General features: G+C 35.9%; 2 protein-coding genes and 3 non-coding genes across 5 annotated transcripts; 3 read left to right on the forward strand and 2 right to left on the reverse strand.

The window, feature by feature from the left end:
- The first annotated feature begins 3,809 nt into the window (after positions 1-3,809).
- Positions 3,810-3,883, forward strand: TRNAI-AAU (transfer RNA isoleucine (anticodon AAU)). The gene has a single exon. It is a non-coding gene; the product is annotated as a tRNA-Ile (tRNA).
- An 11,086-nt stretch (positions 3,884-14,969) lies between these two features.
- Positions 14,970-15,043, forward strand: TRNAI-AAU (transfer RNA isoleucine (anticodon AAU)). Its single transcript has one exon. It is a non-coding gene; the product is annotated as a tRNA-Ile (tRNA).
- Positions 15,044-15,154: 111 nt separating this feature from the next.
- Positions 15,155-15,228, forward strand: TRNAI-AAU (transfer RNA isoleucine (anticodon AAU)). Its single transcript has one exon. It is a non-coding gene; the product is annotated as a tRNA-Ile (tRNA).
- A 1,302-nt stretch (positions 15,229-16,530) lies between these two features.
- On the reverse strand, positions 16,531-18,145 carry LOC145097245 (proteasome subunit alpha type-7). Its single transcript, XM_079034776.1, has 3 exons — positions 17,874-18,145; positions 16,936-17,350; positions 16,531-16,849 (listed from the first exon to the last, which is right to left on the reverse strand). The coding sequence occupies exons 1-3, from the start codon at positions 18,044-18,046 to the stop codon at positions 16,691-16,693; spliced, it is 747 nt and encodes a 248-aa protein (XP_078890902.1). The 5' UTR covers positions 18,047-18,145; the 3' UTR covers positions 16,531-16,690.
- A 2,413-nt stretch (positions 18,146-20,558) lies between these two features.
- LOC145100673 (protein EARLY-RESPONSIVE TO DEHYDRATION 7, chloroplastic-like) lies at positions 20,559-22,583 on the reverse strand. Its single transcript, XM_079037853.1, has 4 exons — positions 21,627-22,583; positions 21,360-21,526; positions 21,158-21,242; positions 20,559-21,036 (listed from the first exon to the last, which is right to left on the reverse strand). Exons 1-4 carry the CDS (start codon positions 22,520-22,522, stop codon positions 20,811-20,813), a joined length of 1,374 nt encoding a protein of 457 aa, XP_078893979.1. The 5' UTR covers positions 22,523-22,583; the 3' UTR covers positions 20,559-20,810.
- Positions 22,584-26,574: the final 3,991 nt, after the last annotated feature.

The raw sequence follows: 26,574 nt of genomic DNA on the forward strand, positions 1-26,574 counted from the left end.
TAAACGAAGAGTAAAATTTGTTTTCTAGTATTGTTTGCTGATACAACAAAGTTGTAAATCTGAAGTTGATCAGAGTTTAATTGAGATACCATTAGTTGATGTTGCTTGTATAACTCTTCTCTATTATAACTTGTTTCCTCTAAAATCAAATGATTTTCAAAAACCAGCTGAACCTCTTCTGATGGCGGTGGCAAATGAAAATCAGTTACTGACTTTGATGGAGTGCATGAGCGTAGAAGTTTTTCTAACTCCAACAAAGTCAATTGTTGTAGATGATTGTCGGTTACGTGTAATTCTGTGTTAGAATTGTTCTTTTTCAGATTATACAGTATATCGTCACTCATCTTACACCATCCAGCCTCCCATAATGACATAGGGTTACTCACTTCACAAAAAATGAGTAAATGGCAGAATAGAGAGCGTAATTGCGCGGAAGTCGCCCATTCTGATGCCTGTGTAAAAGCAGCTAGCCACTCTTTGTCTTCCCCAATTAGACCTAATGCCTCACATGCGCTTCGAAAATTTGGGTGGAGTCGATTAGAAACAGTGCGTACATCTTCATATGACTTGCAACCCTTATGATGGCAAAGTAGCATTCGGAGGTAAAACAACTCTCCTGCAGATGGATGTACAAACACGAGTCGACCTATTGCATGTGATGTTTCAAGATGTCTTCGCTTCCACCTCTTCATTCTCTTCTCCCACACATATTTTGAAGGGTAGGTTACATAAGTCAGATCTAGTCCATTTTTGTCCCATTTATTACTTTCAAACCATCCCAAAAGCAGACTATTACCAAAAGATGGTTTTTCTACAATATCACGGATGTGACTGTCTTCTCTGAAATAAACTGTCTGCATGTTTGCCAAATAAACTGGTAGTATAGTGACCGGTGGATTACGTTCATGAATTGGAAAATTCAAAATACGCCAGGCAGCCTCATGTGGACAGATATATCGACCATCAAGAAAACTTTTGATTTCATCAACTATAACAGCTTCTGAAGAAGTGCTAGTGTTATCAGTAAAAACATCCTTCTGAATAATGAACTTTGCCCGCTCCATACCTTTTGAAACATATTTGAATAAGTATTTTATCATCATGTTCCAACCGCAATACTCAACATTTATGTGTGCGTTAAAACGACTGCACAAGCGCTTGTTATATGGGACAACGTATCCATTGTCTATTTGAATACCACTCTGTAGCGTATGACGTGTCAAACAATTTCTTTTATAATGCGCGTAACCTTGTTTGTCAAACACAGTGGAATCTGAAAATGATTTTGGATAGTGTTTGCTACACTTGCCATCTTTCATGCAGGGAGACTTTAGATTTAGTAAACCACATGGTCCGTGAATCATACAACTTGTGATAGTCTGGTATAGTAAGGGCTCATAAATTGGATCTGGGATTTCAACAGTGATGAACCTGTCAATATCACGGGGTTCCCGTAGTTTGTCCGAATCAGACACCCACAAAAGAGTGTGACAGTGTGGTAACCCCCTCTTTTGAAATTCGATCGTATACAAATCTGCAAAAAAATACAACATATTAAGTTGTGTAAGATGGGTGCAGAGGGAAGTTAGAAGGAAAATAAGATAACTAATAATAGATAACAAAGTAGGCAATTTACAAGGAAAAGAAGATAATTGATAACAAATAAGAAAGCAAATGCAAGAGACTTACGGGCCATCACATCTCCAAAGGTGTTATCCTCCTCTAAGAACTTAATAAATGCTTTGACTTTTATGTAGAACACACGACAAATGATATCGGCTCTACTATGGACATCCATTTGGTTATGAGCTATCATATAGCGTCTGATCTCGGGCCAATTGACATTACATGTAAAGGTGATAAAGTATTGTGGATTTCCATACTCCCTGCAAATCGACAATGCGTCCTGGTAGTGACTATACATGTAACGCGGACCACCAACGAATGATGGAGGAAAAAGAACATGTTTCCCAATATGACGACCCTCGACGTCTCCCCTAGAAAGTGCATCATAAATCCCGGTGATGTACTCTGATCTCATTTGTTCTTGGTTGTTTTGAAAATAGTCAAGTCGCCCTTGTTCAATGCAGGTGTATGCATCTACTAAGTATTGCTAGAATAATCTACACGCATTAAGTAGGAGGGAGTAAACACTGTAACGGGCGTGAATCTGGTAACTATAGTACATGTTTACCGTTAGGTTCTTTACATCGACACCCGTTTCATTCGACTGTTTCAATTGTGGTGACCACCCATTCTCTCCATACGGGAACAACAAAGGATACTGTAACGCCATATAACTCGGATGAAGCTTGCTAACTCGTTGCGGTTTCCCAGACTTTGAATGTACAACAATGTCATACTTGTTTGTAACGCAGTCATCTCCTAAAACAATACATCCAAGGGTACCACCTGTAGGCGGACCGTAACGCCTATCAGGAACCTCATTAAAAAGGCAAACCGTGTAACATTCCAACTCTTTTTCAGCAGCAAGGTCACGAGCAGTTTTGAAAGTACGAACGTACTCATTATGAACAGTTAACATGTTCATCAACATTGTAACAATTTTTTCGTCTAGCGGGGATTTTGATGGGTCATCAAAGGAAGACAGCCTGTTAGACACTTCGTTCTGTGTATCAACGATGTATAATTGTAAAAACCTAGGACGTTTATTATCTTGAGGGCAAAGGGAACCAAGCCAGTGACAGACCTGACCAGAAACCTTGAAAACATACGGACCAAGACCTTTGTTAATGTTCTCGTCAACCTGACCTCCAAATGACGTCATTGCGAACATACTATTGTAAGCCCTAATGTTTTGCCTAAAAGTAGGAACATTATATAAGCTTGTCAACACATGAGGGGGTGTGACAGGAAAAGGGAGAATAACAGCACCCGACTTACAACAGTGATTATAACATGGTTGGTTCACAGTAGAAGTGGCGAGAACCCTTTCAGCATACCAGAAGAGAGCACCACAGAACTGACATATGAGCGAGCAGTCACCACAATCATCATAGGTTAGAGAGAGGAAGGTCGACAGTCGTCGACGTTTTCGAACATGAGACGAAGACGACACAGAGGAAGAAAGCAACAGGTGAGACGAAGCAGGTCTCTCCGGTCGACAAGCCATGAAAGACAGGAGACAAAATAACAATCAGCAAACGGAAGTCGTCGATGACACAAGGAAGCAGGAGAATTATAAAACCCAATTACATAACCCTAAAGAAATATGAGAAAATAGAGACAAAAAAATTACCTAAGATGAGAAAATAGAGAAAAAAAAAATTACCTGTTGTAAGGAGAGTGACGAGGAAGAAACACGGAAAATGGGAATTTGTGAGGAAGATGCTCAGGAAGGAGTTGAGAGAAAACACGTGGAAAGGATAAGTGAGTAAGCATTTGGATAAAATTGGACAAATATTATAATATATGATAAAAAATATTGAGGCCAAAGTGTGAATTAGTTAAAGAAAGCGTGCAGTGTTAGGAATATATAAAAAAAGTTGTGTCAAAAGTGAGAAATGAAAAAAGTCACTGTTAAAACATGCAATGGGCTTTAATATATATATATATATATATATATATATATATATATATATATATATATATATATATATATATATATATAATATGCCATTCCAAACACCCAGAGTAAACCCCTACAAAATAAAACGTAGGGTCCTCTCCGTAATTTACTTCTTTGTCTTCATCTACGAAATAAACCCTGAATGTTGCTTATTTCAATTTCAACTCTGTACAAAGAGTTTATTTTTTCATATTTCGGATTTTAACAAAATTAATATCGTGGCCCATTAGCTCAGTTGGTTAGAGCGTCGTGCTAATAACGCGAAGGTCGCAGGTTCGAAACCTGCATGGGCCAAAATTTTTAAATTTATTTTTTGTTCACCTTCATTTACGTTATAAACCCTCAATTGCTGTTAGATTTTGAATCTCAGCCCTCCACAAAAACAACATTTACAGTTCTATTACACTAATAAATACCCTTAACTCCTTAAGTGTGAGAAGTTATCAAACTAGCCCCCATGTCCGCAATTATGTATATTAAAAAATGAGTAAATTACTGAAATGGTTACTATGGTTTGGTTGGAATTACACGTTTGGTCCTTACCTTTTTTTTACACTTGGATCATCCTTACGGTTTGATTTTGTTGTGTTTTTCATCCAGGGGCGGAACACAAGAAGTTAAATTAGGAGGGCCAAAATCAAATTTTAAAAAAAAAAAAACATATTAATAAGTTTAATTTGATTAAAGGATATGAGATATAGAAATTTTTAAATAAAACAACTAGTATGAAATATATTTATGTCGCTCATCAAAATGGAACCTTTTTGAATAGTGATCTTGATTCGGCTTACAAGTCTACTGTTCTTCGATTTAAATAAAATAAAATGTTTTATAATATTATTATTGAGGAGGTCTATAATCTCAACTCTAAACCAAAACAAAATTTTTATCATCATTTTTATCTTGGTCGAGTAACCTTACCTTAGCTAAGCAGTTTATTTTTTTTCCAAAATCTCACTAAATGAGAATTTTTTAAACGCTTTCAAGTATACGTTTAGTATTAACCAAGTGCTTTCTCTATGTATTACTATTTTATTTATATATATATATATATATATATATATATTACTATATTGAGATTGAGATGTTTAATTAAACATAAAAGAATAACCAAAATATTTATAAAACGTGGAAATAAATGCAAATAAAAAAACTGAAATTATAGTCTTAAAAAAGAAGAATGCACTCGGTAGGCCCACAATGCTTTAATGAAATAAATAAATAATACTCAACTTTGAAATATGATAGGCCTAATCCAATTCAAGTTTGCTAACGAGTGGCGCAAATAGACTAATAGGTTGGAACTTAAAACCCAAAAAAGCAAGGGGGCCATGGCCCCCCTTGGCTATAACTGAGTTCCGCCACTGTTAACATCCCAATGGTTTAGTCAAAATTGCACGTTTGGTCTCTAACTTTATGTATCTAAGGGACGAAAAATGCAACAAAATTAAACGACAAGAACGATCCGAGTGCAAAAGAAAAGTTAGGGACCAAACATGTAGTTTTCACCAAACTATAGGGACAATTTCAGTAATTTACTCTTAAAAATAAAATTTCGGAAAGTTCTACCAAGAAGCTAGAAGGAATATATAAACCAAAAAAATATACCGTAAGAGCCACAACCTCTAACAGCCTAACATTTTTTTTCCTTTAATGCTCTTTGAGAAAGACTTGAAATGTTCTTGAAAAACAGCAACAACTTGCAAAGAGAATAAAACTCTGACAAATAGAACTGGTATATCATATTAGAGAACTGGTTTCGACGTAACTGAACATGTTATCTATGTACCTTGTGTTATTACATTAACACAATAGAACAAAACATTAAAATTCTAAAACCGTCTTTAATATCAATATCGATAGATAATCCCATAAGGCCATAACTCATCTTACGTAAATATGCTGAAATTATTACCCAAGTGATCTCTGAAGATTGAATCGTGACTATGGTTGAGTTTTGATTATGGGTGTAGGTTTTCTTCATTCCATGTAACAGAAAACTCCAATTACAATCGAGTAGAATACCTCATATATATATATGAGGATTAACAAGCCATAAGTTAACTACAGAAACTGTATGGAATGAACACTCAATTATGAGAAAAAGGAGGCCTGTAAAATCATGTAGATATATATCACAAGCAATAAATATTGAGTTTCTGAAGAACAGTGTCAGTAATATTAATCTACTTCAAGATAATTCATATGAACTAAGAGATTTACAGAGAATAGGTTCTTCATTAATTACCTCATGATCCTTATTGACTATAATAATGATTAATTAATTGACTCGTTTTTACTTAAGCATGTCGAGACCTATTAGCTCAGCTGGTTAGAGCGTCGTGCTAATAACGCGAAGGTCGCATGGGCCAAATAATTCTGTACCTTTTGTTTTTAAACTTCATTTACGTAATATACCCTGAAGTGTTGCTTATTTTCAATTTCAACCCTGTGCAAAAAAGTCGTTTTTTTCAGCAGTTTTAAATTTATAGATGTCGTGGCTCATTAGCTAAGAGCCTAAGACTACTCAATTGGTTAGAAAAGGTTTTACAGTACTACTTAAAGTTAGAGCTTTTTATAATGTATCTATTTTCATTTTAGAATTTACTGATAACATTCCATTATTTCAATTTACTAATTTTTTAAGAGTCGAGAACGTTGAGTTTGTCTTGATTTCATGATTTGGGTGTTTCATAACAGAACATTGATATTTGTTTTTTTTATGTTTGATACTTTTGTAATATTTAATTTCATAATCCAATTTCAAAATCAAGAATGTTTTTGCACATGTTTTTTAAAAAGAAAGAAGATAATGAGAGCATAAGTATATGAAGGTTGATATAAACCCTTTCCAACCTCAAGACCATAAATTTTCACCATGTGATTTTGGAGATAAACCTCGAAAATTTATTCTATCTTGGTTTAGTAATAATAAATATTTGATTGAATATAGTATAACAGATGATGATGTGTTATGTGTATGCTATCTATTCAAATCGAGTACACCAAACCAAGATGGATCATATCATTTTGTATAATCTGGATTCAAAGCTTGGAATAGGAAATCAAAAATAGGTAGTCAGGTAGTCACAAAGCTGGACGCACAATCTTGCTATTCAAAAGTGTCAAAATTTTATGAACCAAAGACAATCACATATCTTTTGAAAAACAAACCACTTTATATATATATATATATATATATATATATATATATATATATATAGAGAGAGAGAGAGAGAGAGAGAGAGAGAGAGAGAGAAGTTATAATGCGAATGGCATCTATTGTGTGGTCGGAAATACAATTTTAGACCAATAGATGAAAAGAATAAATGACTATGATTTGAAGGTCTGTGATATTATAATGGAATAACATGCACCGTATATTCACACAAATTTCATTGTAAGGGTATTATAGTCAATTAAAGTAGATTTAAAAAAGGAAACTTCGGCTTTTAAGGGCTAATTGATTGTTTAATTTTAAAAATATATTTTTTTAATTAATTCAATTTAAATTCTAATATAAATTTTAATAATAATCTATTTAATTCTGTGAGAATAATATTTTGTTAAAATTATATTCTATCGTAATAATAGCCATAAACTAATAAAAAGATCTTGGATTTTGAAAGCTTAAGTTTTTTCGAGTAAGAATGATTATCATATCATTCTTTAATAATTCTCCAAGAATGAATCGTTTGAATGGTAAAAATATTCATGTAAAATATATTCTTGTGGAATTTGTTTATTCTTTTACGAGGATGAAATTAAAATACAATTAGAATTAGAATGCATCAAATAGAAAAAAAAAATCTTAAAAAGAATCTTAAAATTCTTGAAAGAATCCCCTTCTCCTTATTGGTTCATGTCCATGTATGTAATTTAACACAAAGAAAAATTCATTTTTGAAATGATACTTTGTGGTTGACATGCAAACAGAATAATAGGCATTTTGTAAGAATTATGTAATTTTAAGTTGTAATTAAAAAAAACACAAACACACATACACACACAAATAGTAAAAGAATCAAACTATATATTCGCTAAGAGCATTCTAAAAGAATAAAACTATACTTCCGACAACATTAAATTGAGTTAACGATATGTAGGAAAATGAAATGTTAATGTAATTGATACAACTTGTTTAACATATGATATAGTCACAAATAAACTAATGAACTGAAGTTCAAACGCAATCAATCGGTAAAACATAATAAATAAAACTCAAATTAGAATAAAAAAAAACAATCACAACATAATTTTTGATAATTGGATTTTAAATTAAAATACTGTAAACTTGATTATAACCTATGTGTTAAAAACCAAGTAAACCATTAGACTTAATCTGCATGGATTAAATAAGATGGTTGAAAGACTAACAAATTATTTTATATAAATTAATTAATTGGCTTTTACCGGTTGAAAGACTAACAAATTGTTTTATATAAATTAAATAATTGGTTTTTGATGTGCCAGTGTAATTTCATTCAAATCACAGTAAACCATAAACCATACACAAATAACAATACTTCGAAATAGCATAATAAGATAATTAGATCTAATGTAACTTTTCAAATGAAACTTTTGAGAAAAAAATAGTAAATCGATAGTTGAGAGCTAGGGTTTCTCTGGGGTATAAGGGTCTTGGGTTTGATAATGAACCCTAGAAATGGTTTAGAGAGGTTTAAATACAAAGGAAAGCCTAAAAGGATCCTGGGCTTGGGCCAAAACAGTTAACACGTCGTAGCGGCCCATTAAGCACATGATCCCCCAAGCCATTGCCATGTCATGGGCATCCTTGCACCAAGTCGTGGCACAATGTTTCACTCCAACTTCATCTTTGGTCCCCAATAAAAGTAAGCTTAGCCAATCTAGAACATGGGTGTTATAGATTGTTTTTGTGAGAAATGCAAATACTGGGGTTTTAGCTCTAAGGAAATGATCTTGTCCTCTAAAGGAGAAGGGTCTCTTTTATACCTATCATCTGTTAAGCATGATCCCAACGGTTTCCTTTGTACCATCTGGACCGACGGGACGCGAAGGAGTCTCATTGGTGAATCGTGCACCACTAGTCGCAATCCGCTCTACTATTGGGGCAGAAGGAAATAAAGGGTAATGCTCTGAGCATTACACATGTCGCCTTAGGATTGATCAATTGTGTTTTGGCTGCTTATTATATACCGGAGATTGTCGTCTGGAATTGGACCTGGGAGCGAGAGCGCCAAGAACCAGAGTCCTGGCACGAGGCAGCAAGGGTGATGGCAAGGGTATGGCACTAAGCTGATTGGCGACCGTTAGCTTGGTCATCCTAAAGATAGAAGTTATGTTATCTTTAATGTATTCCTAGAGAGATACATTAACAAGTACCATCTACCAAGTTGGTTTATCTTTTTATTGTGTTTTGTCAATAGTTATTAATATATAAACTATTTTTTTGTTTAAAGGTTAACAACATGCATCACTATGGAGTTGGTGTATTTAAGGCGGTGATTGATATGCAACTTGAAGCGTTGAACCATCGTTTTAATGAAATCAACACGAATTTACTTCTTTTTAATGTTTGTTTGTGCTCGAGTGTGTAACGTCCCAAAAATCCGTACCGAAAATTTTCTTTAAATCATTACTAAAAACCATATTCATAAATAAACCATAACATAATTCAAGGTATTAATTTCCAAAACATGTGTTCATTATCAGAGTAAAAAATCCCAGGCTCTCTAATCTACGGTGTGTGCCATGCGATCACCCCGAGCTCTTCCCTCCGCTACCGGAAGTACTTGAAACCAAAACTGAAAACCGTAAGCACGAAGCTTAGTGAGTTTCCCAACCTACCACATACCCTGCACAAACACATACAACATATACTGGGCCACGCCCGCAATTTCGGGCCTCGCCCCCTACCTCGGGCCCCGCCCGCTTCAATGGCCCCGCCGCTCCAGGCCCCACCTGGATTCGAGCCCCGCTCGAATACATATCTGTTTCTCTTAGGCCCCGTCTGTCTTTGGGCCCCGCCCGCTAATCCACATAATACAATTAGCATATAACACATAACTGAACATACCCTACTGTATTCCTGTCCTTAGGCCTCGCCTCTCTTAGGCCTCGCCCCTGTCCGATCACTAGTGAGTCATGGAACCCCGTCCAAGCTCTTACTGTAAGTGAGATACGGGCCCACGCCCACACTCACTCCATACCTATCTCGGGCCTCGCCCCTGCTCTGTTACTACTGAGATATGGAACATCGTCCATACTCTGCTATTAGTGAGGTACGGGACCTCGACCACACTCACCTTCCTACCAGGCACATACATGTATCACACAGACAATGAATATAAACTATTATAACATCCTAAAAATACGGGCCAAAAATTTCGTTTTTAATTAAGCGATTTGAAAAGCATTTGTAACAAAACATCATACGGTCATAATATTTAATAAAACATGTCTCGTGGCCATAAACCAAAACATAGAACATAAAAATGTCAGAGTACAAAATCCCAGAATGTCTCTTGGAGCGGAAATCAAAAGAGTGTGTGTGATGCGCCGCTACCGTGCTAGCTCCTTCCCCTTGACAGAAGAGGTACCTGAAACAACAACTGAAAACCGTAAGCACGAAGCTTAGTGAGTTCCCCCACTGTACCACATACCATATAATCACATAGCATACATACTGCCAGACAATTCTGGGGTGCCCGACCTACCCGGTACGACCATTCTGGGGTACCGACCTACCCATGCGGCCATTCTGGGGTGCCATCATGCCCGTGTCAAGCCATTCTGGGGTGCTGACTACCCGTCGGTCCTAACGACCGAACCTCGGGGACTGCTCCCCTTCTACTACCTCTAACACATATAACAGATCATACTGGCATATAAACATAACATCACATACTGTCAGACATAGCTGGGGTGTCTGACCTACCCTTCGGTCCTAACGACCGAACTCTACTACTATCACATATCATGCCATCATCTAACGTAACAGGTAGTAGCAAACCAAGATGATATCACAAAGACAATCATCTAATATACATCTCTTACTGGTGGGCCGACATTGTGGCCGTAGACCCACCGCTACTGAAAGGTAACTCACCTCGAAAGTAGCTACTGAAGTCTGCTTGCTAAGCGCCTGACAGCTGGATCGGAAATCCTCAGGATATAAATCATAAACATAGGTTAGCCTCTCTTACACACCCTTAGGTCAAATGACTGACCCACCCTTAGTTCAAGGTCAACTCCTTGGTCAAGGTCAACTTCCAGTTAACTAGACTCGCCGAGTCCTTCTTCCATTAACCCGGTCCCACTCTACAAGCCCCTTTTTCCCACTCACTGATTCGCCCTTAACTCATTACTCGGGACAATAGGACCGGATCGCGATCCGACTCGCCGATTCCATGCGAGCAGACTTCCCACTCGCTTTCAGATCCTCATCCGAAAATCCTTCATGAGAATTTGGGGTTTCTGGGACTATCACAACACGTTAGATTGATAATTCTACGTGCAAACACGAAGGGTTGGACTTTTGACACTTAAACCCTTCGTACACAGTAACAGTTCATACGACTCGTCGAGTTTGAAGAACAACTCGTTGAGTACTAGGCAATCTTTATAGGACTCGCCGAGTTGTTCTTCCAACTCGCCGAGTCTAAGGCCATCTTCATAGAACTTGCCGAGTTCCACTTTGGGACTCGCCGAGTCCCTTGACCCATTTTCCATATAAGCCGAATCAGAGGCATGCAACGCTTCAAAACCACAGATCCATGATCCTGGGGCATGCTTAACACGTAAAGTTGCAACCTTTACGTGCATGCATGGCCCTATAAGCTCAAAAATGCAATTCCAAGCTCTTTAAGAGGTCATGCACTCAATGGGGTCCTTAACCACTTCAACCATAGCAACTTTATGCTTCTAACACGTCCATAAGGTCTAGATCTGAAGTCCTTTCGGATCATTAAGCTCATACACATGGAGGTTGGTGTTTTAGGGCTTGAAAACCACAAAATTGGGACAAAATGGGATCTAATGAACTAAAGATCAAGGTAGAGGCTTTACTACCTGAATGGAAGCTTATCCCAATGTAGATTTTGGATCTATTCCCTCTCTTGCACTCTTCAATCTCTTCCTTTCTTCTTCTAAGCTCCAATTCCCTTCACCAAGAAAGAACTCACTTCACAAGCACAAAAAGGGGGGACTAGGGACTTTCACTACAGCTCTCTGGAAGTGTTAAGGACAAGGGGCCGAGTTGGTGTGTTTAAATAGGGTGACAATACTCGGGTTAGGGTTTTTGCCCAAACAGGGCCTACTCGCCGAGTCCAAAGCTCGGTCCCCACATCTCATCCCGCTCCTACTCGGCAAGTCGGTCCTTCAACTCGCCGAGTCCAAGGCAAAAAAATGCAAGAATTAAGAATTTTAAATTACAAGAAATACATATCGGGAACCAAGTGCTACAACTATCATATAAACCATTCCTTGGGCACCCGCCCACTATCATTGGACCTTGGTCCTGAATATTATACTAGTATACTGCGCTTAGGGCTAACCCCCGGGTCTTCCTACTCATAACTACATGGGCCAGCATTGTGGCCGTAGACCCATTCACACAAAGGGAAACTCACCTACACTGCTGAACTTGCTGATAATCCCCTGGCTACTGTCTGATAATTCTCCGAACCACTGCTCCACTAACTCCCCGAGCTATCAATATCAATATAACATTTAGTCTAACTGCCTCCCAAAAGTCAACTAAGTCAACTCTGGTCAAAGTCAAGGTCCTGGTCAAAGTCAACCTTCCAGGTCAACCCTACTCGCCGAGTCTGCCTACTGACTCGCCGAGTTCATACACTCAGAGTCCTTCCATTCGCGACTCGACTCGCCGAGTCTACCGATTTCCGAGTCTTGTCCTGTCCTGTCCAACTCACTGAGTCTCCACTCGACTCGCTTGATTCGAGTCTTAACTCGAAGGGTTTGGAGTTTCGCGACTTTACTCACCGAGTCCAAGAATAGACTCGTTGGGTCCAAGGCAATCTTCAACAGACTCGCCGATTTGTTCATCCAACTCGTCGAGTTCCTCCTAATCTTCATACTACTCGTCGAGTCCACTCGAAGGACTCGCCGAGTCTATTCAGTCCTTCATACATTCAGAGGCTTTTGAGTCATGCAGGGACTCAAAACTGTAGATCCACTCTTCCAAAGCCCATTCCTCACGTAAAGTTGCAAACTTTACGTGAAGCTAAGGAGATCTATGTTAAACACACCACAAACTAGGGTTTAAGACAACCATGCATCATCTACACCCTCAAGACTGATACTTTATGACTCTCTAGGCCAGAATACACTTAGATCTGAAGTAGCAACTTCAGATCTGGGCTCTAACTCGAAATGGTTCAAGAACATGGCATAAGAGCCCCAAATCTCACAATCAAGATTGATCTACATGCAAAAGAGTGAAGATAACATCTTATTACCTTCAAGTTGAGCACAACTGTAGTAGATCTCGGATCTACACCTCTCCTTTGAAGCAAGCCTCTTGATCTTCAAGTTCCTTTCAAAGATTCCCTCCTCCAAAGTTATTTTCTCTCAAATGATGAAGGCTCACTCGTTTCTAGGGCTTCTGGAACTCAATAGGGAAGTAAAGAGGATGAGGGAGGAATACAATGTTCTTTATATAGGGCACAACCCCCGGAATCAGGGTTTTCCCTCTTCAGCACCAACTCGTCGAGTCTAGCTTCCGACTCGGCGAGTTGGCCACTTAATCCGTGCCCCAAACCTGCTCCGACTCGTTGAGTTCCTCCCTGGACTCGACGAGTTGACCCCTTTGTCTTAGGGTTTTCTTTCCTTTCTTGGCATTTCTGATCTTGGGTGTTACAGAGTGAGTCTTTCAAAGGTTTTAATTTGGATAAAATAATGGAAGTGGCTATGTTTTATTTGTAAGAATTTCCAACAAAATATTGTCTTCGGGTTCTTGAAGTGGAACTTAAAGATTACATTAAAGATGTGAGAGAAGATGAACGATTTAATATTTTGAAGAACATTGAAGACCTTACAAAAAATGCAGCCGAAGAAAATAAGCATATAATATTTCATAATGTTTATCATCTTGTGAAACTTGCATTGACCTTTACCTATTGCAACAAGTATGGAACACATATTTTTTAGCAATAAAATGGATAAGAATACACAACTAAATTTGTGATCAATTTTTGACTGATAGTTTAGTATCATATATTAAAAAATTTGTTTTAGAAGTATCGATAACAATATAATTATGAATACATTTCAAGATATAAGACCTCGTATTATCCAATTGCAAGAACTTTATTATAAATATTGAAGTTATTTTTAAATATTTGAAGGCACACGAACCGACCCGCCACTATTTTTTTGCACTTTCATTTTTTTTTTGTTTCAGTTACCCCCGGACACCCGTGTTCCCGAGTCATTATTAGTTATTCGAGTGTGCACCCAATACCTCATTACTTAGAATATAACCAAAAGAAACTCAACTTGTCTCAAATAGAATCCCGACTACACTAAGATATATCGATGACATTAAAATCAACAACAATTTGGAGTTTAGGACCGGCTAATACAACAATACGACTAACCAATATTAACTCTCGATAAGTTATATCAGCTTGATTCTAAGTTTCTAACTTGATACTAAGTGTATCATTAGGGTTTAAGGTTTAGGGTTTAGGATCTATCCTCATAAACTAACCTAAGTCGGACCACCCATAATTAAGAACATGGCATATCAATATACATCTTAAAGTTTTCTTGAAAAATAGCAACAGCTTGCAAAGAGAACAAGAACTCGATCTACGCTTAAAGAAATGTTCCAAGTTTGTCCAAATACTATCGGAAATTGATAGATCAGTGCATTCATCCTAAATTCCTGATGTAGTGTCAACGCGTCAATTACATGTCGTCGCTAATACCCACCTTCCTTGTAGTGTCAACGCAATAACCAAAAGACTTTACATGCATGCTTTCATCTTAGATATATATGCCTCATTTGAATTCAGTAATATGATTATAAACCATGACAAGTGATATTGAAGATTGAATCATGACAATGGTTGAGTTTTGGTTATGGATGTAGGTTTTCTTCAACTCATGTAACAGAAAATTCCAATTATAATCGAGTAGAATACCTCATATGAGGATAAACAAGCCATAAGTTGACTAGAGACGGTGCATGGAAGTGATGGAACTAACACCCAATTATGAGAAAAAAGAGGCCTTTAAAATCGTGTAGATCACCATAGCGTTTTGAGCAATTGGAAGAGCACTAATCTACTTCAAAAACTAATGAGATAACTCATATGAACTAATAGACTTACAGATACTATATGCTATGTTTATTGTTCAGAGACGCCAAAGAGGCCTATTAGCTCAGCTGGTTAGAGCGTCGTGCTAATAACGCGAAGGTCGCAGGTTCGAGACCTGCATGGGCCAGTTTGTTATCTTTTTATTTTTAAACTTCATTTACGTAATATGCCCTGAAGTTTTCCTTATTTTCAATTTCAAGTCATTGATAATTATGATGTTATAATTTGGAAACATCGTGGCCCATTAGCTCAGTTGGTTAGAGCGTCGTGCTAATAACGCGAAGGTCGCAGGTTCGAAACCTGCATGGGCCAAACTAAAAGTCGAATTTGTTGTTGAACAGTTTCATTTACGTTATAAGCGCTAAAATTGCCTAAGATTGTCCTAGCGAAAACAACATTTTTGCTCATATTTCACAACTGTATTAGATCATCTTCAAAGTTTTTTGGAATGTTATATATGAATCAGTCGGTTTGTTTTACATTAATAATACCAACTATTTTTTATATTATTGAATTATTATTATTTTTAAGTTTGATGTTTTATACAATTAATCGTTTTTATTTAATAACATTCTATTTTATTATTATTTTCATACTTAATTTTTTACTCTTCTATATTAACTATTAAATCTGTAACGCTCTTTCAAAAAAAAAAAAAAAAAAAAAAAAAAAAAAAACTATTAAATTTGTAATGGTCATATAATATTTTTTATCGTTTCTTATTTTTATAGTTATATACATAAAGTTGTTTGATGAGATAAGAAAGAAATATCAACTTCAATTTACTAGTATTTATTGTAATTTTTTGTATAATACATTAATTTGTTTAATTTATTATTATTAAGTCTTTTTTTTATTTGATAAATATTACATATTTTTTATAGATAAAGAATTAGATATGGGGGACTTCATAGTATATTTTACAAAGATGAGTGTAAATTAGTTCATTTTTTAGATAATGGAAAGATGAAATTAAAAAAAAAAATAATAACTATAGATTTAGATTGAGAGTTGAAGTCTGGTTTAGAAATAAAGGTTTAATTTAAGAAGTTCTAAAAATATAAGATCTGTCCATACTCTTACACAAATAAAAACCTTTAAGTTTAAGAAAATTTCGAACAACCTTACAAAATTCATTTCTTTTTATTAACATGTCAAACAATTACGTATCAAAAATCAAAAATATTCTAGTTAAGAAGCAAGATACAAAATAATAATAAACCTAGAAAGCCTACTATCATAGTATCCAAATGAAAATTTTCAAAATCAAAGCCCGATATCACTATACCAAAACAAATTCTTTTTGGCCATAAATCTCAGTGGCATTCAACCAATAAAAAAAGACATAAATACCCTTTTCATCCTGGTCATAAAAGATAAACCTAGAAAGCCTACTATTAAGTTCCATGGCACCTAGTTTTATCTCATGTAACAAACACAACTCTAATGCATCATGAAAGATCGAAAAGGTCAAAAAAAGGACTTGTAAGAAAACAACAATATAACCAAATGAGAAAAAGACATAAATACCCTTCTCATACTGGTCATAAAAGCTAAACCTAGAAAGCCAAATGCATCACGAAAGATAAGTAGATAACCATGGCTCATAAGACATTCAATCAAACCACAAATTAAAGCTTCTTAAATGTCAAATTTAACAAATTCCTTATAACTACCATGCCAAAAGTCTTAAAACAGATGTATCCAAAAGGTCAAACAAGAAAACAACAATAAAAAACCGGGTGAGAAAAAGACATAAATGCCCTTCTCATCCTCATGTTTCCTTAGCAGGACCCTTCTTTGCGGCCTCAGCAGCCGCCTTTTCTGCTTCAATCTCTGCAACAATGGCATCAATTTCAGCCTCCTCAAGTTGCCTCAGCCCTTCCTTTGTCATCACAGCAACTTCTATATTCTTCCCTCCACTTTCAACAACCTAAACACATCATAAATCATAATCCCTAAGTTTCAATCCCAAAACAAACAAAATCAAAATATAAATTTTACTCTAAAAAACCTTACTTCAAGCAAAGCACGAATGGCAAGTTTGATAGTTTCTTGACCAGATGTTTCTTTGTAATTCTTTTCAAGAAATTCTCTCATGGAATTGGAGTTTCTACCAGTGGCATTAGCTTTCCAAGCAGAAAATGTTCCTGAAGGATCGGTTTGATATAAAGATGGAACACCAGTATAAGGATCAAATCCCACAATTAGAGTTGAAAGCCCAAATGGCCTCACACCTCCACTTTGTGTGTATTTCTGTTGAAGACCTGCAATGTAACGTGTGATATATTCAACAGTTACTGGATCTTCAACAGTTAGCCTATGGCTTTGGCATTCGATTCTTGCCCTGTTGATAAGAACACGGGCATCTGCTTTAAGTCCAGCACAAGCCAATGCTATGTGATCATCCAAGCTTACAATTTTCCTAACTGATCTGCAAACACAGGGAAGTAAAAGTTTCAGAAAAGAATACTACCTACAACATAGTAAGAACACACGAACATACATGCCATAAACAATCATTGAAGTAAAGGATTTGTATGTAGATTGTAGCGAGCATTATTTGCCTCAATTCTCTCTATTCAACTCTAATACACGATATAATCTTCAGATCCAATTTCGGAGCTGATACGAAATCGTAATTCCAGTCATACTAATGTATATGATTTATAAGTGTCGCTGATAAAGCGAGGAGAGACTTTATGTGCTCAAAAGGCTGTTAATTTGTGAAAACAGGATCGCAATTAGGGTTTGAAATGTACGAGCATGTCTGCGGATATTTCGTATCAGTATTGGCAAATATCATTTGAAAGTAAGCGAAGAAGATGAAATCGGGAATAAATGGTGTATACACAAATGAAAGCAGAAGTAAATTAAGCATAGCTCTTCCTATTGAAGAGTCACGATGATGATTTTTTGTTCATGTAAATAAATTACGAGAGAGTTTCAGTGTGGACCTTGAGTCTTGAAGTTTAACGGTGGACTTCTTCTCGACGCCAAGGACGATGGTGTCAGTGCCACGAACACCGACGGCGGCGTTACCCTTGCGTACGGCTTCCAGGGCGTATTCAACTTGGAAGAGGTGACCATCGGGGGAGAACACCGTTATAGCTCTGTCGTATCTCGCCATAGCTGATCAGATTCTACCGGAGATTTAGGTTTTCGTTCTCGGATTCGAACTTTTAGTTTTGATCCGGGACCAAAAATACAGAGCTCTTAATAATGGGGGATCTCTCGACTTTGGGAGCAAGGCAACTCATTTAGAAAAGAAACAAATAGACCCCCAAACTTTTAAAAATTGTAGTTCACCCCCCAAAACCTTTTTTTTTCCGGTTAACACTTTACACCGTGGGTTTAGAAATAATAATAATAAGAAAAAACATCATAAATGGTCCCTGCGGTTACCCAAAATCTGAAGTTTAGTCCCCGTGGTTTAAAAACCTCATAGATGGTCCCTGTGTTTTTAAAACTTTTGATGTTTGGTCCTTTTTGCTAACTCGTTAAGTTTGTCCGTTAACTGAAGGGTATTTTCGTCATTTCATAACCACAGAGACCATTTATGATGTTTTCTCATATTTAAAAAAAAAAGGAAAAAACTAAATATAATTATTTAATATATAATTTCTCTCTCTCTCTCTCTCTCTCTCTCTCTCTCTCTCTCTCATTTGAAAAGAAGTTAAACCATCTGGACCACCATTTCTTTACTCTAAAGCTTATGTATAACAAGAAAAAGAGAAGACCGGTGTCAAACAAGATCCATGTCTTGTTATTCACCTGACTTTCGCCATGAACCGCCTCCCATAACCATACGTGCAACCGATCCCACCGCCGGAGCCATCGCCCTAAATTTAGACCTCAACCCAGTATCATCGGAGCCACCATTGATCTGAAACACGGCTAGAACCCACTGAAAAACCCATGGATCTTCATTTCCTCTACCTATGTCGCCTCTCTCTTGTCTGTACTCCTTCTCCCCTCGATTTCCCTTACTCCATCGATTTCTCTCTACGTAGTTGTTTCTCTCTACCATCACCAGCTTCATCAATTTCATTTATGAATTCCTCTTCTAGCTCTTTATGAGCTGCGATAAACACTAAGCTTTGGCTAATATCTGAACACCGACGATTGCCTCCTCCTTTCAGATACCTCTTATTGATGGAGGAAGATCCCAACCTGGTGAAATAAATTAAGCCTTAGAGTTTGTTGTTGGTTCTTGATGAAATTGATGGAGGGCGGAATCAATTTCATGAGTTTTAGATGGGTGAGATTGTATTGAAGCTCACAAATGCAGAGCTTTTAGAGGAATGCGACAATGAAGATGATACTTCCGATTTAGGTCAAATATTATAGGCAAAGCTTGAATCTAGGTTACAGTTTTAGATTTTGTTTTGGGCTTACAAATTTAGGTCAAATTATGGTGATCTTGCAAGGGTACGACATCTTCAGATGCTATTGAGGCTTATATCTGGTAGAATTGTGAGAGAGACAGCAGCAATAGCGGTGGTTGGAGGTCCGAAAATTGTAGTGGCGATGGTGGTGCTTCACCACCGGTAGGTGAGTCTCTGACCGAAGGAGAAAGAGTATAGATCTGGGGTTTTTTCCATTTGATTCTCCATCCTGTGTGTGTGTGTGTGTGAGAGAGAGAGAGAGAGGGAGGGAGGGAGGGAGGGAGAGAGAGATTATACATTAAATAATTATATTTAGTTTTTTCTTTTTAAAAAAAATAACTGAAAAGATCATAAATGGTCTCTGTGGTGTGAAATAACGAAAATGCCCTTCAGTTAACGGACAAAACTCAAGGAAGTTAGCAATAAGGACCAATCGTCAAAAGTTTTGAAAGCACAGGGACAATCTATGACGTTTCTAAACCACGGGTACTATACTTCAAATTTTGGGAAACCATATGGATCATTTATGATGTTTTTTCTAATAATAATAATACTCAGTTTCGGGTTTTAGCCAACGGGTAACCCCAACTAGAATGGTGACCTTTTTAGTTTTTACACCAAATTTTACTTTATTCAGTCATGTATTGAAATATCACATCAGTAAACATATTTAATATTTTAACAATAAGATGATGTATTTTAGTATAAATTATTCACAAATTGGTGAGGGGATTATATATTTGTATCACATGCTCAACACATACATATAAAAGCATGGCTAATAGCGAAATTCGGGTTTCCATGATTACATTAAAAGCTAAACAATCTTCAAAATGTACTAATCGTGGTCTAATTCTAATCCAACCCTTTTCCCTTTATACTAAGCCATATTCTTGAAGCACATTTGAACATAGTAACTGTAAGCATATATTTGGTAAATAACAATGATAATATCTCACAAGGAAATCTCAACTCATCAATATCACATCAAGTATAAACAATGTACCATAATGTAAATGCAATGAGATGACGTATATACGAAATGTAACACATACTACATCTATGAATCATATGCTATATTTTATGTTTGTTTGATTGTTTCTGTCATTGTATATTTCCATTGATTGTTAACTCAGATTCTAACACCATCTACACACTATAAACAAAAGAAAAAAAAGTCATTAATGAACATACTTACAAATAGACACATGTAAACAATTTTACACTAGATTCTTAAATCATTATTTACATTTATATTTTATTTTACTAATTCATCAATTTATCTAAATATCTTTTAAGGTTGCATTTGTTACACGAGACATGACTATACAGTATGGGATTAGACTAAACTCAACTGTACAAGCTTTTCAATACAAGGGATTGTCTGTCCCAGCTTCAGTCCCTGTCCCACCTTCTTAAATCTTCTGGTACATGACAAACACAGTACAAGGCTGTCTGTTCAACAAACTGGGCATTACCTATCTATAAATGAAACCTATCAAACCATCACTTGGATGTTTTTTGGGAATCTTTAGCCTTTATGTCTTTAAGTGCTTTATTCCTCATTTCTTCGGTTGCATCTTTAAGACCAGTTTTTGTAAGCACAGAAGGCGCCACAACTCCTTTTGGATTCATTGCGGTTCTAATTTTGAAAACTGTCCACGCAGCTCCTACCGCATGGCCCGCAGCATCCAGCCCTTCATTTGTTGCCTTCGCCGCCTCTTCTCCATATCTACACACAAACAATTTACACTGAACAGGTTATACTGCGTTTCACATGCATTATACTGGTCTGCGTCTGAGACTGATGTTAACAGTACAAAAGATGGAACAAATATTCATAATAGACTTACCTGTGGTTGACGAGTTCTGTTGTCACAGTAGATGATGTTGACATTACATTCTTTCCAGAAACTTCAAAAGCATCACAAATTTTGCCTATACACATAAAAAAGTTGCAGTTTTTAGTTTTTTTTTCATTGACATCTTTTATACCTTTGGATAAAAAAGTTGCAGTTTTTTGTTACGTTGAGAATAATGTAAGAGAGAACTTACTAAATCCATCCAGAGTCGCGAGTGCTATTTCCCCAGGCAAAAACTTGAAGAACTTCTTGCCAAGTTTAGAGCTAGCAACAGAGCTTGTAAAGAATCCAGTAATCTTCAGAACGCCAGAAAGAAGTCCACCAACAACTGTCTCTGTCATCTTTGTCACCTTATTAACCCTAGAAGAATCGCCCACATAATCAAAATGCAAATATTCACAGAAGAATCTTGGAAAACATATAAGAAAATAGTTTCAACTTTCAACATGAACTTCAAAACCTGTGTATAGCCTTTAGAAGTTCAGGATTAACTGTTGTGTTGCTAGCAGGTCCGATCTTTAGCTTCAAAATCTCATTACCCTTGATCAATCTATCCACTGTAACATCTCCACACCAGAGAATCCCTTTAACAAGTTGCCCTGAACCCGCAACAATCAATTTTGCAGCCTTCGTACTGTAATCCTCCACATTTGGGGCTAATGTCGTCCAATAAGCTCGACAAATCTGCTCCATCTCTTCCTTGTTTGCTTCCATTTTCAGATCTGAGGGACTCATGCGTTCCGCCATTGTCAAATCCAAAGCCCCCTTCTTCTCCTCCACTTTCTGCACCGAGAAACTACTGCAATGCTCCAATAACTCATCCATTTCTTTCAACAACTTCTCTTGTCCTTTCGAAGCAAATGTCAATCCGTAATTTAACATCATAGCGTCGTGTTCTTTCTCCTTTGGAGCGCGTAACGAGAAGAAATAATGAGACTGGTCTAACTTAACGCAAGCCTCGTGCCTCGCCAAGGGCCATTGGATCTCTTCACCAACGCGTGCGAGAATGGCGATCAGACTGTCGGATTGACGTAGTTTGACTATCGAGAAATCTCCCATCGCTAGTTGCACGCTGTGATTCTTATCAATTAAATGTAGGATCGCGCCTGGAACAGAAACGATAACTTCTTCAAGTGATTCGGATGGATCGTGTGGCGAATTTGGGCCAGAGTCCGGGAAGAGATTGTCGGACGCGTCATTCGTGTCTGCATTTGGATGAAGCGACGACGATGATGATGATGATGATGGCTGATTAGGGTTTGATGATGAGGGCAATGGAGGTGCGGAAGGGTCGATTTTAGGGCACATTAGGGTTCTTGGAGATTTTGGGGTGGAATTAGGGTTTTCTGACGCCATGTTTGTTGAATTTTGGGTGAGAAATTGAAGATCAAGATACAGTGGGGAACATGGCAATGGTAAGTTGGTAACGGCCAGAAAATGGGAATCACGAAGAAGAAGAGCGCGTGGGCGTACAAATACGCGCGAAAGAAACAGTTTAAACCAACGTTTTAAAAACCGGTTTTTATAGTTGAACCGGTATGGTGATTGGTTTCCGGTTCAATCGGTTAACCGGTTCGACCGTCGGGTGAATTGGTTTCTATATTTTTCATGTTTTTTTCTATTTTCCTACAGATACATACATATAGAAATTATGAATTTGATGTTTACAAGTTCAAACATTAAAAATACATATAAAAATAAGTTGTAGATAAATCCAAATACATTAAAATAACACATAACCATAAGTTTTAGTGTTTTACATCAATCCATATACATCAAAAAGAAAATAAAATATAATACCGAAACGAAATATAGTTATTGATGAATACAAACACATCAAAAGAATTTATAACATTTACCATATGTTTTTATTTAGAGAATATTAAATAAATTTGAAAAAATCATCAAAGTTTATTATGTAAATGGTTCTTTTTCATATGTTTTTATTTGGTTTAACCGGTTCAACCGGTTTTTCTAAAAACCGGCCGGTTCAATCCGGTTCAGAAATCAATGTAAAACCGGTGACAGTTGAACCACCCCCTCTCCCGGTTCCCGGTCCAACCGGTTCAAACCGGTTTTTAAAACATTGAGTTAAATCTCCCCCTTGTTTACTTCTTTCACTTGCATCTACGAGTTTTCTATAATGACACATTTTACCCTTTTATTTTGATGTTTTTTTTATTTGGTCCTCTTATGTCCTAGCCATATCCTCGATATTTTTATGATTATATTGAAAATGATATCAAATATGAATCACATTTTTTTTTATATTTGTTGTAAAGCTAACATGTTTTTTTTTTTTTTTTTCACAAACATTTTATGCATCTTAAAATAAAAGAATGGATACTTATAATTTTTGGAGTATAGAATGTGCAACAAACCCAATTTTTGATTGTATGTCAATCTAACTTTTGTTCAGCAATCTAGAATGTAAAATCCAACGAGCACTATATTCCCCTTTTGATGCAATTATGTCATTAAGAACAAAGTATTTTGGAAAAATCAATTTGTATCATGATTTTATAATGGTTTGAATAAGTTATTGTATTTTCGATTTACCAATAATAAGAGATTAATCCTATAGAATATTTTTTATGTAGTAGACCAGCCCGTTTTTTAAAAATAAATTGTAATAAATGAGATATTTGATGATTATAAATTTGGATTACGAAATAATAATAATATTGGTTAAGAAAGATTTCTTCTAAAAATATGACAAATTTAGAGGTAAAAATACAAACAGATCAAAGTTTGAGGACTAAGCGAGAGTTCTTTATTATTTATTATTATGCATTTTTTAATATATATAACTTTTTTGGTTTATTTTATATATTGTCATGTTTGTATATTTTACTTCTATCTTTTAATTATATGTTCGTTTACTTTTGATTATATTTTAGTTTAAATATTTTTATTTATTTACTACTTAATTATTTCTATCAATTACTTAATAATATATAAATCATATAACAATTGAATAATATTTTTAACTTTTTTATAATCTTGAGGGATTAATTTTTTTTAATTTTACTTTTAAAAAAAATCCCTATGATTTTTCCATATCTAAAGTTTAGTTATCGTGGTTTAAAAACATAATAGATGGTCTTTGTGCGTTCAAAACTTTTGACGATTGGTCTTTTTTGCTAATTTCGTTAAGTTTTGTCTCTAAACTGAAGGACATTTTCGTCATTTCACAACCACAATGGATATTTTCACTTATTAAAAAAATAATAAAATAATATGCAAAAGGGCTCTCTCTCTCTCTCTCTCTCTCCCTCTCTCTCTCTCTCTCATCAAGAACACATATACACACAATAAGAACATACACTCCCTATAACCTCTCTCACCACTATCATGTGTGTCCGGTGTGTATTCATGCAGGTACAATTAAAAAATGAAGAACAGAGACAAAACTAAAAATAAATAAACATCCTTTACTCGATTTTTGAAATCCAAAATCCATTGAGATTTAGTTTCGATATAATTTTTTTCTCATATCGTGTACCTGTGTTTTTTGTTCACCAAGTCAAAATCAATATCTAATAAAATTATCCAACAAAAACTTCATTAAAACAAAATTCGACCCATCCTCAACATTGAATTCCAGGTCATCAGAACAATTTCGAAGCTCCATTTCGATTCAAGCACAAACACACAGTGACAAATAGAAGTTAATTATTTGTTTTCTACAATTACGTACGAATTTAGGCATGATTTATACTTGTGTTTTTTGTTCAGCAAGTCAAAATCAAAATTGAAGAAAAGCACACACAAACACAGTGAAAAATAGAAGTTGAAACAAACACACACAATCAAAATCAAAATCAAATCTTTAAGTTCCTGCAAAAAATTCAAGCATTTGGGTGTTAATCCCGATTTTTTAAGAACACACAAAAATCATTTTTTTAAGAACATACCTTGTGTGTTATCATGAACTCAATATATGTTGAAGAACGATCCCTCCAGTAACGCCTAACATGTTTGATGAAGTATTACATCAAGTAAGTGAAATCAAAATCAGAGTATCGAGAATTAAGAACACAGAATGTAAATAAGATCTAGTTTCAGCTCGTATTATGCTTCACGGTTACAGAGAGAAAATAGACAAGACAAACTCCAAAAACTCTTATCTAACTCTAAGTAACTTTTCCTATTTATAGGAAAACAGTAAAGCATACAAAAAATTACAAAGGACTAAACTTCATAGTTTTGACATAAAACGCCTTTGCAAAATAACATTACATTTCGACACCTTACAACACTACTACTACCTTTACAATCTCCCCCTTTGTAAGCAGTGTCAAAATCAGTTGATCAAAACTTGAGCAACCATGTGTAATGTTCTTTGAATTTCAACATACCAATTCATCACCTTCTTTAGTTCAGCCTTATCTCCATCGTTATTCTTCTCACAACTATTCATACACATAATTAAGTTTGTATAATGAGCAGTTGTATATCTTTCAATTTCGCTTGTTTGGAAAAAGAACTCCGATGATTTTCCCTTCTTACTCTTCCTAGCAAAAACTATACCAAATGGCTTCAAACATATTTCACCATCCACATACTTCTTCAACTGAGCTTCACTCATTGTCTTGGTTTGAGGAATAGTAACTTATTTTTCCATTGTTGCAACCAACTCAACGTCTGTCATAGCTAGACAATAATAGTAATTGTCTATGAAAAGCTTTATATGACCCAGACCCAAATGTAACACATCCTTGCTTGTGTTTTGGAGTTTAGAAGCATCTAAATCCTTGAGTATATATGCAACTTAAATCAAATCATTCAAGTTCATCAAAGGGAAATCAACAATGGAAAAATCGAAAGGTACTTTATTTGCCCTCACATCGTGATATCAAAAATAATGCAGCATATTTTCAAAAAGTTCACCTTTCGTTATATAGAGCACTTGAACAATTTTCACCAATGACCAAACCTCTTCTTGTTCCTTCTCCAACACTACATGGAAGCTTAGCTTTATGTGAGAAAAAGCATCCTTGTTCTTGAATCTATTCACAACCTTATATTGAGCAGTGAGAAACATCATCTCATTGATGGGAAAATCAAGCTGAGTTATATCAGAGTTCTTAATTGCATAACTCTTCCTTGGATTTTTCTTGAATTCATACATTTCGTTGTATGCAACTCTGGCTTCAATATTTTCATAACTGTGCAATCTCGTTGGATCACCTTTGTTCATTGTAGGTGGATCATTTGCACGAAGCATTAAAATACTCTGAATATGACGCTGCTTCTCCATCTCTGCTTCAATTTTTGCCTTTCTTTCTTCTTTGGTCTTTTTAACAAGAATTGTTTTCCCTCTGTCTGAAGTTGTTGTCGTTTCCTTAGGTTTTGAACTACTTTCCCCTTCACCAGTTGACCCAATTACAATGCCTTTTGTGATT

The sequence above is a fragment of the Lactuca serriola genome, chromosome 4, assembly GCF_051521515.1.
Source record: "Lactuca serriola cultivar US96UC23 chromosome 4, Lser_US96UC23_V15, whole genome shotgun sequence".
In the NCBI taxonomy this organism is placed as follows: Eukaryota; Viridiplantae; Streptophyta; class Magnoliopsida; order Asterales; family Asteraceae; genus Lactuca; species Lactuca serriola.

Excerpts from the sequence above, each read along its gene's own strand:
- LOC145097245 (XM_079034776.1), bottom strand. The coding sequence starts at position 18,046 with ATGGCGAGATACGACAGAGCTATAACGGTGTTCTCCCCCGATGGTCAC. Across the intron at positions 17,351-17,873 it reads GTTAAACTTCAAGACTCAAG|ATCAGTTAGGAAAATTGTAA; the intron begins GTCCACACTGAA and ends CTGTGTTTGCAG. Across the intron at positions 16,850-16,935 it reads CCATTCGTGCTTTGCTTGAA|GTTGTTGAAAGTGGAGGGAA; the intron begins GTAAGGTTTTTT and ends TGATGTGTTTAG.
- LOC145100673 (XM_079037853.1), bottom strand. The coding sequence starts at position 22,522 with ATGGCGTCAGAAAACCCTAATTCCACCCCAAAATCTCCAAGAACCCTA. Across the intron at positions 21,527-21,626 it reads CTTCTAAAGGCTATACACAG|GGTTAATAAGGTGACAAAGA; the intron begins GTTTTGAAGTTC and ends CGATTCTTCTAG. Across the intron at positions 21,243-21,359 it reads CGCGACTCTGGATGGATTTA|GCAAAATTTGTGATGCTTTT; the intron begins GTAAGTTCTCTC and ends TTATGTGTATAG.